Consider the following 12,562-nt stretch of genomic DNA (forward strand, 5'->3'; position numbering starts at 1 on the left):
TCAAATGAAGCACCCAGACTTCAACAAATGGATATGAAGAGCTACAGAAATTTATGAAAACATTAGAACAAACACATTATGCAATGGCACTGCATGGAGACATTGACCACTTTTTTAGAGACAGAGAGATAAGGAGAACTCAAACATGCAATGGTGCGGGAGGGAGTGGGGATGGAGAATAATGCGTTTAGCGGGGTAAGGTGGTGCGGCGTGAGGCCCGAGTGGCTAGTGAACATGATCCATTTATTTGCTACATAGAAATATTAACGGTCAAAAAGCAGAATAGTGGCAGGAAAAATGTCTCCTACAAATGAAAGTAAGAAGTAGGCATACTTTTAAACAACGTTATGCACGCAGCTCATTGAAGGTCAATCAAATTACTTCATATTCATTTTTGCTCCTGAAAATACGACTCATTAGCAGCTAATCCCACTGCACTACAAACGCAGCCTTTTGTGGTCGACTTATCATCGCATGTTCTCACTGCAGTACCAACAACAGTCTAAAGTCTTTTTTTGCTATTTAGTAAAAACCTAAAGCTTGACAAGACAGCAGCAATCGAGCTCTGAGTGGATCATCTGACGACTCTCTCTCAGAATACGAGGCCATGCTCTTACAGAAAGTGTGGAGTAAAATGTGTGGCACCGAACGCTTCAGAATGGAAACCAATAGTAGCCGATTACAATGTGAAAAATTAAATCAAAAGTGAACAATTACACATTTTAAACTGGGGAAAAAGCTGAGTATACCAGGCAACTGTTGAACGGGTTTACAAAACAAAGTGACAGGTCGTTGACATGGAAGCAGGACTCCAGCTGCAAGACTTCGGAAAATGGACTGCTTCAGGCCTGTCGTAATGCAGTAGCTGTTTTTGCAGTTATTCATCAAACTCTTGCATTGTATTGTAGTTAGAGGTGGGTGAGTGGCTCAAATACGAGCTGGGCCCACACAAAAACAAGCAGTGATTTGGGTGGCCCCTGAAATAGGCGATAAAGTACAGCACTACCCAGGGTCGGCAACAGAGGTCCCAAACAGGACCGTTAAAATAGGCAATTTGTTTACTTTTGTTTGTCCACAGTGCTCCCCGCTCTGGTGAACAAGGTCAAGGCAATTCGTACGTAAAAGAAATATACATACATAAGAGAGAAAAAAGCAGTGTAATTAAACAAATGGTATTCACACGCTTGTGCACACCACAATTTCCCATTGTGTGTTATCGCTGTGTAGGAGTTGTGTGGCTACAACGGCAGGGTCATCATAGCATTTTCAATGATGAGCCTGTAAGGCGGTGAGTCCTTCTAGGTCAAAACTGCAGAATCCGAAGAGGAATGCTGTGGGGAAAAAACAGGCTACATGCAAGAAAGTTGCGGCTCCACTGAAGTTTGAGTGAGTGGAAGGGGCAGATGGGGAGGCTGGGGAAGAGCAAACACACAGTTTTATTGATTTATTCTGCAGCAAGAAGCAGCAGGACTTCCTTACCATTGGCCAGTTGTTGGCCAAGTGGGGGAAAGACTGAATTAAACTATTAATGCAGCACGTAAACAACAAGAGAGCGTGGTGGCTTTGATGGCAGATTAAGCACGGCAAATGAAGCAAGCAACCTTTTATTATGCTGGTGCACGACGTGAACAAAACATGAACACTTATCGCTACATTCCAAAAATATGAGAAGAGGCAAGTCAACAAAAAAGAGTGCTCTTAAAGTTTCCTAAATACCATGATGAGTAAGAGCACATGTAACAGGGGTAGTCTTCATGGGAGGATACAAAAGTCCAAAAGGAGGGACTACTATTGACCAAACAAAAGCAGGCATTTGCAAAGTACAGTAAGAGAAACCAATGAAAAAGATGAGCAGTGCTTGAAGCCCAAATTTTAGCTACTGCATGTCTCCAATAGATAGCACACATTCGCTGCCTAGGCAAGACTTAAAAAGCACCGGCCCGTGGGTTACTGATTAGAGCTTTCGAGCACAGGCACTCATTCTATTACAAATTAAGCACTGTTTAACAACATTGATGTAGGTATTATTTGTCTAAGAATACCCAACTTCAGTTTCACAAGTACCGCATGACACATTTTATTGTTTATTGTCAGAAAGTCTGGAAACTTAGTAAAATAACCCAGAGTCAGCAAAAAACATTTTACACTGAAGTCAAAAGATTAACACCTATGGGTATTAGTGTGCTCTACAAGTTTTATCCTATACTATCCTGCAACAATTTTGTTGCACTGTGTTAGAACTTGGGGTCTCTAGTTGGCTGTGGTAGGTACCTTAGTCCAAATAGGGACCCTTGCTCCTAGTCAGGGAAAGGAGGTACACACTCTTAGATAAACCCTGCTCACCCTCTGGTAGCTTGGCACGAGCAGCCAGGCTTATCTTCAAGGCAATGTGTAAAGTATTTGCAACCACACTCCCAGTAACACAGTAATAACACCACAAATAGACACCACTCTGCTTTAGGAAAATTGCTGTATCTTTATCAAGAAGAAATACGATAAGACCAAACGATAAAAATATCCAGCATATGCGTATTCGTAATATTTCACTGGGCCTGTTATTAGGCAAACAATCACTTGTAGGTTCTTACGGTATTAATGAGCAGTTCACGATGATCTAATGCAGTCCTAATGCTATTCAGTTCGTAATGCAGTTTGTAATGTAGAAATAAGACAGTCCTTAATGCGAGTACTATTGCGTATCGTAAAGCAAGTAATAATGCAGTTTGTAGTGCAAGTACTAATGTGGATCGTAAAAGCAAGTAATAATGCAATTTGTTGTGCACGTACTAATGCAGGTAGAAAAGGCAAGTAATAAGGCAGTTTGTAGTGCACGTACTAATGCGGCTTGTAAAAACAATTTGGCACGGATCGCTGTGCTCATGAAGGTCTCTATGCCACTCCTGGCTGACTCGCGGTCAGCGATTGCCAAAATATGCCCCAAATCCTGTTACGAAGGAAACAAAATGCAGCTCCCCAATCCGACCCCGGTACTGCCACTCCTCGGCGAGTACAGGCCGCGATACTGTCTTGAATGGAGGCTCGCACTGCAAAGATGGTAAAGGCCGAGAGCGGTCTCTCGTAGCACGCACTCCGCCCTAGGCGGCGACACATGCACTCGCGCTGAGCGTTACCTGGGGGGGTGCAGTCTCTCTCTCCTCTCCTCTTGGCTTGGGCGTCACACTGTGCGGCTTCGGGTTGGCGGTGGCTGCTCCTCGCAGTGAGAGATGGGCTACCAGGCCACGGCCTTGCAGCTGATCGGCTTCCGGCATGACTCCGTTAATCTTGGGCAAAGGACCTCAGACCCAAGATGGTGAAGGTTAACAGGTCCCTCCTTTGCAAAGGCAGGCTCGGGCCAGCGGCGGTGATTTCTCACATTTCCCCCTTGGGACGACGGTCGGGGCTGATGGCAATAACAATCACAGCACTTCTGGTCATGCTGTTGATCGAAGCAGTGCGCAAAACTGCTCCGGGGAACACGATCACAGGGCAATTCTCACGACGGTCGCAGGCTACTAAAAGCACACGTACACAGCGTCGCTGAGACACACTTGGAAACTTTTGTGTTCCTGAGTTTCCACAACAGAGAGCCAGCTCCTCTCGGGCCCTTGGAGACAAATTACTTCAGGACACAGCACACAGCAAAGTCCTTTCAAGCAGAGGGACACAGCACACAGCAAAGTCCCCTGTCCTCTCCTTAGTCAAATCAGAAAACTTCAGGCCAGCCCCAGAACACACAGCAAGGGCAGTCCTTCTCTTCAGTGTCTTCAGCTGTTCTTCCATGCAGAGGTTCGTCTTGATCATAAAGTAGTTTCAATCCTTTTTCAGGCTTGAGTTCAGTCTTGAGTTCAGAGGTGTCATCTCTTACATTTACACCCCCAAATGCCTTAGAAGTCTTTGTGTTCTGGGGGCTCTGAGCCCAGTCCAAACCAGACCTGGGTGTCTTCCTGCTAGTGCACACCCTCTTCCTTTGATAGTGAGGGTCTGGGCCCCAGACGCTCCGCAGGAGGTGGAGCCATCCTTTGGTGGCAGCAACACAGCCCTCTTCACATCCAGGGGGCTACTCCTCCCCCCACATCAAATGCAGGCCAGCCTGTTGCTGTCTCACTTACTCCTCCCTGGTTTCAGGACACTCCCCAGACCCTGTCACATCCAAGCCCAGACAGTCAATACACAACCAGGCAGAGGCACACAGGATGGTTTAAGACAAGAAACCAGCCACTTGTAAAAGTGTGATTTCTAAACAGACAATTTAAAAACCATCTTCAAAAAAAGATGTGTTATTAAATTCTGAGTTCAGGCACAATAAACTCCATCCCTCCATCTTATGCCTATGTGAAGATATGCTGGAAACATGTAACACAGCATTCCCCCTTCTGTCCTATGGGCAAGATGGCCTTGCAACAGTGAAAAACTCATTTGGCCGTATTTCACTGTCAGGACATGGTACACACCTCAGTACATTTCCTACCTTTCACATACACCGCACCTTGCCCAGGTGGATACCTTGAGCCTACTATAGGGGTGTCGGATGTGCATAAAAAGGGAAGGGGAAGGTCTGGCAAGTAGGTGCACTTGTCAGGACAACAAGGCAGTTAACAAACTGTGTGCAGGCACTGCAGTGGCAGGCCTGAGATCTCTTTTTAGGGCTACTTGTGTGGGTGGCACAATTAGTCCTGCAGGTCCACTAGTAGCATTTGCATTACCAGCCCTGGCACACTTAGTGCACTTTACTAGGGGCTTTACTAGTAAGACAAACACACCAATTATGAAAAACCAATTACCATTACACTTTATACCGGGAGCACTTGCACTTTGACACTGATCAGCAGTGGCAAAGTGTCCAAAGCATCTAAGCCAATAAAACGAAATCCATCACAGAATAAAAAATAGAGGAGGTAAAGGCAAAAAGTCAGGGGTAACCACGCCAAGAAATGCCAGGTCTAACACACTGCAGCATATGAATTTGATGAAATCCCAGTAAATCTTCATGATGGCCTGGAAAATTGTTTTAGCATCCTTTGCATTTTTCCATCATGTGCTGTGTATCTTTCTCTCAGTTTCTCACTATTGTGATATTGTGATATTGTTGCATAGTCCGAATAGAGGTTGTTTGCATAAACTCTTGATGGTTCAGGGGTGGGGAAACTGTGAAAGTTTCCAAATCATAATATGTGATTTATAAGAGCTCTGCAAATGTCTCAGTACTGGGTTATCAGTGCATGGGTTAGTTGAAAAATGCTAATTGTGGATCTCTGTATATATCTTAGTAGTGGGGCAGTGAATCATAGTGTAGGTCATTATAGAGGTGCGCTGTAAGAGCCATGTAAATATCCTAGAACTGCAATATTGGTTCACAATGCAGTTCAGCATGTAGGGCATTGTGAAAGTAGGCTATACATCTTACTGGACCCCTCAGCCCTCCGGGCTCCCATCTCTGTCTAGGTCGGGACCCATATTTCCACACAAATAACAGGCAGCATGAGCCTCAAGACCTACACACTTACTCAGTCACCCAGAATGCTAACATCTGCATACCAGCCAGCCTAAGTTATAAATCCAACATGTACTCCAGGAGAGAATTTAGTATGATATTCGCCCCTGTGGCACACTTTGTGGTTAGTATTTGTTGACTAGCTCAAGTCTTTCTGTCCCTACCTACATGCAATAAAGTGGTTGTTTGTAATTCAAGGTTTTTAGTATATGTTTGGTACACACATACTGTGATAATTGATTATGTAGTCATGCATTTAATATTTATTGAGTGCACTTTCAGGACAATGAATATTTGTCATGTTAGGGTCTGTTATGTTTAGTGCAGACTTGCCCTATGGAAATCAGATTATTGTATACAGAACAGTAATATCAAGAGTAGGCAATCAATTGGAAGATATGGCAAAAAACAGCGACAGTATTTGTAACAAAGCACTTAAAGGAGACTCGTCTCTTACAGAAAACCTAAACATCAAGTAGAACTTCACTCCATAGCAGGACCACTATGGATTTGCTATCAAAGAAGGAGGGTGAGGTCCAGTGACATTTTAGGGAATGTTGGGGCCCTGGGCCAAACATATTTTGAGGACCCCTATTTGGTACAATTTTGAGTTTATGATCCAATTGCTGCTCTTTCATGTCCTCTTTGGGAAGGTAACTGACTGCTCACAGGCACACAAATTCTAAATGTGTTTATATCTAATATTTAGGGATAACTATGTATGCTTTCATTATTTTTACATAGCAGCAGCTCACAAATATTACAGGACTTATTCTCTGTGACAGCCTCCCACTTCTCATACGTGAGGTCTTTTTTTGATCTAAAAGAAACTTTTTTATGTAAGTTGCATGAAACATAAGCACAAAGTTTTTCTGCAAAATGTCTGTATTTGATTCTCACACTTCACCCATATTAAAAATAAATTAAAGGAAAATAGTATTTAAAACAATCTGCTTAAGAATTATTCAAGGTCATCAGGGCAAGACACTGCAGAACAGAGCTGGTTCTATCAAGGGCCCCTTTGAAAGGCTGGGCCCTGTGCCAGAGCAAACTTTGCCCATGCCTTAAAACATCCATAGTGAGGTCATGGCTGGGAGCAGACTATAGAGATGAGTGGCTGCACAAGGGGGAATCAGAGTAACGTCAGTAACATTTTTAATAATTTTTAGCAAGATTAAGTGAGAAAGTAAGACAAAAAGTGACCACTACACATAAATTGCTTAGGTTTCTTTTGAAAACCATATGTGATGCAGTTAGACAACACCCCAAGCGAAGTGGCCTCTACATTTTAGAGCATATCCTGAGAAAGACGGTGTCGGTGTTTTCTGGATCCTGAAACCAAGTAGATAGGGATTCTTCCCAGGAGGTGGCATGAGAACTGGATTGTCTTGTGGTTGGATTTCTTTCTTAGATTGCAGCCCCCCTGAGAGAAGCAGACAGCACTCCTCTCAGTTTCACTGTGTTTCAGGCTGAGCTCCTATACTTGGATCATGAAGCTGGGCTGGTAGTGGTAAGCCTGGCTCTCTCCAAATGTATCTGTAGACGAGTCTATGTAGTGACAGATGACTGCTGAAATTTGGGGAGGCAGAGAGGAGAAACCACACGGGGTGCCCATGTATCGCTTGTCCATGAACTGTGCATATTACGCTGTGAATGGCACAGATGGGCAGGGTAGTAAGCCATACTGAAGTGGTTTCTGCCCAGGAGAAGGCCCCGCTCTGGCATCATAGGGATCCACTCCCGCCTTGTACAAGAGTGTTTCACTACTAGCTCATGTACCTCTATGAGAGTTGTGCTGATGGGAGCCTCCTAACTCTGAACTCTACTTAGAACCGAACCGGATGAGCAGAGCTGAAGCCCATGTATCATACGCCATGGTAGGAGAGAAAAGGAAGATTTTTCTTACCACATGCTACTTCTTACAATAAAAGGCAAAAGATACAGAAGCTTGATCCACCTGAATCTTTCGAGTTATCATAATCAGCTCCATCAATACACTTTATGAAAGAATAAACCAAGACAGTGCAAATAGGGAAACTGGTCAGATCCGTGGAACTGACTTCTCCCTCAAAGAATACTGTGACTTTCTTGAATTTGTCAGCAGTATTGTCAAGTGAGACAGTAGGAGTGGTTAGGTGACTTGATCAAGTACATCAGCCTTTTATTTTGAGTACTGTCTTCTTTAGTTTAACCAGGAAGCTTTGGATTCATTAATGTGTTTTTTGGAGGATCTTCTAGTGGGTAAAGGTTTAGATAGAATAGACTCTAGATGTTGGTGCCATTTTCTCTAATGTTCCCCCTATTTTCCTCTACTCAGTAAGTTCAGAAAAGGACCAAGGGGAAACTATTTGTGTTGTCTTTTTGTCTTCGTCTTTGTCTTGTTTGAGTGAGCTAAATCTGTAATGCTATCAGACATGGTCTCAATATGGTAAGAGGTGAGTTTATGTACATCCAGAGATTAGAGGCAGTCCAGACTGGCAAGCATGAGCCATCCGAACTGTGAGGCCCAGGTTTTAGTATCAGTCAGCCATACTGTTTGTTTCGAGTTAGCCAATAGCTGAGATTTTGTTGACAAACAATGATAAACGTATTTGGAGATGGTCAGGCCAGTTACCGGTCAGTAGACCTTTACCTGAATACAGTCTTCCTTGGATATACGGAGATCTAAGATGGAGCCTTTGCTTTGTTTGTATCTATATATGTAGTATTTCTGAGTATCTTGAACCTAGCTCAAAATCAGTGGGGCATTGTACAGGATCAAAGACAAGCTTAAAATCAACGAGTATTAGCAGAAGTAGTTTGCTGGTAATGCATTGTGATTTAGTGTTCTTTAAAGAAGCGCATCTGCAAATCTTTGCTAATTTGAAGCTGTTTTGGTGTAGGAGCTGTCCAGATGGATGGGTTGATGTTGTTCCAGATCCTGAATGCATAGATAGAAAAGGCCTGCTGCCTAGTTTATCTTTTTAACACGTAGTAGTCTGCAGTCTGATGGTGTGTCCTGGCTGTGATATGCTGAGAACCACCAGAGATATTGATTTTGTATGCAGGGTGGCTTTATAAATGATACAGCGGGTTTTGAAGATAGGGCTGACTGGCAAGGGAAGTCAATGAATTTCCATTAGGATGGGGATAATTTAATCCTATTTCTTCAGGCACTGGATGAAACATGCTGCAGTGTGTAGGGTTCCCTTAAGGGGCATCAGTGTGGAGTCTCAGTAGTCATGGAGCAGGGCGTTACCACCATCCAGATGCAAGAGTATGATGGCTTGAACTGTGTTCTGACGTTTGCTTTCTGGAAGAAGAAATTGTTTCACTCTTTTGTTTTCAGAGAGAGCCGGTACCTGGCCTCCCAGGTAAATCCAAGTGACATAATATGAGAAAGTTGGAGTTGGAAGCTGTCAAGATTCATGTAATTGAGCTAGTTCAGTACTATTTCTTGTTTCTTGTTCTCAGCAAATAATGGTTCCGTCTTGGTTGGGCTAAACTTCAGGTTAGCACTGGGACTCTAGGTCCAGATGATGTATTGAAAATATTTGATGTGTTGGATGTCTGTAGCAAAGGACAGTCTTAGTCTAGGGCATTGTTTTCTAGAAAAGAGGCAAGTTGAGATACTTCGTAATCAGTATGGTTTCTTCAGGTAGAATTGAAATTTCCAAAAACGATGATGTTGATGAGGTGAATTAATTGGAAGCTTAAGAGTTTTATGCATCAGTCTCAGTCCATACATTGTTTGCTGTCACAACAGAGACAATGTATAACATATGTTGAGGAAGACCATGACATGTGTGACCTAATTTTAGCCATAAGGCATGGAGAGGTTGCAAAGAAACTTGCATGGGTGCATGTGAACTGAAGAGTGTTTATAAGAATGAGCGTAACTGTCCACCAGCTTTATCCTCCAGCTATAGTCAAGGTCAACAATGCTACAGGATTGGTGTAGAAGCAGTTCCAGTACCATCTGGGAAGAGGGGTTGAGCCATGTCTCTATGAGAGATAGTCTGATGGTAAGGCTATGGTGTCTCTGTCTCATAGTGGTGTACCATAACATATCTAAAGTTGTAGTGGAGGCAACTGAGCTGGGGTAGAAGCTTAATTGATGGATTTGCCTTCTGGGTAGACTTCATAGAAAGGGAATAGAGAAGATGTCTCATTGCTGAGATGACCAATCAAGGTTTGCTGAAGGAGCCCAGTGAGAGCTCTTTACACAGAGGAGGCAAAGGAAACTGTGGCTGGGAAGGAGAGACAGAGGAGGGGAGCATGGGGTAGAGGATGGAGGTCACTTGCTGTGAGAGATTATTGGTTCATGTAGGTGAAGACAGGGAAACTCCAATGGGGAGTGGTAGATGTAAATATCAGTGGTAGATGTTTAGTAGATCCAGTGTTTCTGAGTTCACTAGCGAGATTTCAGAGGATTTGATAGAAGGCTCTTATTTTTCAGAGAGTAATTCAGTAATGGCTAGGTAAACTGTGACAATGGGTTCTCAAAAAGCTAATCAATTTTTGAGGGCTCTATCTTTTATACTATGGTATTGGTCAGAAGTAGAAGTTAAGGGCTCCTTTTCAGGGTGAAATGTTTACTTTGCTCTGCCATTCACCAACTGGTCAAGGGATGTAATATTTTAGCAGACTTTAGTAGTAAGTTGGACAAAACCCTTGCATAAGGATGTGCAGATAGGGGTTGCCATGATAGTCAGAGGAAATATGGGGTGCCTTTAAGTTTATTCATAGATGTGGGAAGGGTGGTCCCAATGGTTACACAGAGAGTTGTTTCAGATATGCATATTATCAGATTTTGATCTTCATTTTTGTATATTTCCTCTTCCAATAGTTGCTTTTCATCCACTGATCAAGCACGCATGGTCCAAGACTATGTATATCCACTTCCTGTTCCCTGTTATTGCTCATCATGTTCTTGGCACCATTCACATAGGAATAGATAATTAAACTGATGACGGCCAGATTGCAAAGGTTAAGGACGTGGAGAATAGTTTATTCCAAGACGACTAGTCTTGTCCTATGAGTTTCATTTATTGTAGTGCAATAGCTTGAGTTATTTTAACTAGAAAAGAACATCCATTCCAGAGAAGTTCCTTGTTGTAGGTTATACTCATCTTCGTTTCTGTTTTCAAAGAAGTCTTTGAAATCTTCCAACTTTGTCTGTTATTGGTGTTTTAATCACTATTTGTTTTCTCTTTTTAGGCTACAGATCTCCTATCACAGTGAGAGTGATGAAGAGACCAAAGTGGCTCCGTAAGTCTCTGAGCTTCCTCTCATATACATTTGGACCCAGTGCAGGGTACACTCAAGCTTTGTAGCTGGTTGTAAAACACAAGGGATGGCAAAGGGCTTCTAGCAGCCCATGTGAGTGGCTACAATGCGCTTAATCCTATACTGATCCCACATTTTAATGGGGCAGTGATATCTGATCCCTGTAGTGTTTTCCACATGTATTTCTCCCACACTGAATCTGAAATGTGTGTGTGTGTGTTTAATGAAATGGAACACACTGACCAAAGGCACAATCCAAGGAAAGTTAAACTTCAAACACAGTGACAATGATCTAAATGAGTTTTGGCATCCATGGTACCCAGTGTGCATGGCACCCTTTGACTTTCCTCAACATTAAACTGCTCGGCTAGAGAAAGAAAGAAATTATCTGATCCATTATTGTCTACACATGCCTAAAAAATTAGAAAGAAGTTACTAGACCAGCAAGATCTAGTGACTTGAATAACGTACTTGATCTAACTGTAATGCGCTTCATCCATAAATTCAACTAGTCTCAAATTGTGTACTCCTAGGCCAAATATTTTATTTCAGAGTACATACAGGGTACACATGAACCCTAACTTGCCTCTTAGTTTGCTGATAGCATTTTCATCAGGGCAAAGGCAGGAATGGTTCTCAGTTCATATTTAAAAACTGACACGTTTAATAATATATAGTACTAAAGCATAATGTGGTAGCGCACAGTAATTCACAGACAGACATTTTCCATTGAAATGGCTGCAAACATTCCCACTCACATTAAGATTTACTGATAAAACTATGCAGCGTACAGATGATAATATGTGGAAATCAGGCTTCAGAAAATATATATCATTTGCACATCAAAAAGTAAAGTATTCTGATTTGTTTTGATCCTATTAAAATCTTTGTTTCCTGCTCACTTCAGAAATACAAAAAAGTTATTTCCTAACTACTGCAGTGTATTTTAAAATATTCATTTAGTTAATTTCCAAGCTATTTAAATGTGTGTCCAGCATAATTGTCAGACAGTTCAGTTTCCAAATTCTCTAACTTTACAGTCAGGGAAAGAAAAGTTAACTTTGTGTGGATATGGTACAATCACTAGTCTGGTTAGTACATGGACCCACTAAGTTTGTTTAAAAGACCCCTCACCCACCAACCTAGTTGGTGTCATGCTTCATCATTGGGGTCCCAACCGGGTGGCTGAATGCCACCCAGTTGTGCTATGATGCCTGATTACAGGTGAGCTGGTGTGGTGTGAGTGTGTGATGTGTAGTGAGATTGGTTAAAAATATCTCTGAGAATCCTTGCCTGTAAACTTTATTAGTGGCGGCCCAGGATATGGTTAAAAATACATGTTGTGCAACTGAAATGGGAGGTTATTATCCCTAGTTGACTATGTGAATGGTCTACATGTTTCAGCCCGCAATTGGATTTGTAAGAGGCTTTCTTCAGGACTAGGTGGGATGACAGGACAGTAGGACACCATACCAGGTTCACAGACGTGTTCCATTTCCACACCAAATTCTGACATCGGATGCGACCCCTCCCGAGTCCTGATCGGCTGGCAAATTTCACACGCAGTGTCTTTTTCAGTGTCCGTAAGTACGCTGACACTCAGTCCACACACCTTAGCGAGTGTGTAGTTACTTTCTTGTTTTTTCACGTGGCAACTCACTTTTCCACCACCCGGTCCTGAAGAAAGCCCCTTACAAATCCAATCGCTGGCTGAAACATGTAGAGCATTCACATAGTCAACTAGGCCTTCTACCACACCTCACTGCTACATACCTGGACCTGCTTATCAAGGGCTTTCATCCA

The 12,562-nt window shown here is 42.7% G+C and overlaps 1 protein-coding gene across 1 annotated transcript in view; it reads left to right on the forward strand.

Annotated features, from left to right (window-relative positions):
• CNGB1 (cyclic nucleotide gated channel subunit beta 1) overlaps positions 1 to 12,562 on the forward strand; it is a 1,191,945-nt gene that overhangs the window by 615,170 nt on the left and 564,213 nt on the right. The window contains 1 exon segment of the mRNA XM_078668834.1: positions 10,691 to 10,741. Coding sequence (XP_078524960.1) covers positions 10,691 to 10,741 — 51 coding nt within the window.

Source organism: Lissotriton helveticus, chromosome 12 (assembly GCF_964261635.1).
Source record: "Lissotriton helveticus chromosome 12, aLisHel1.1, whole genome shotgun sequence".
Classification (NCBI taxonomy): domain Eukaryota; kingdom Metazoa; phylum Chordata; class Amphibia; order Caudata; family Salamandridae; genus Lissotriton; species Lissotriton helveticus.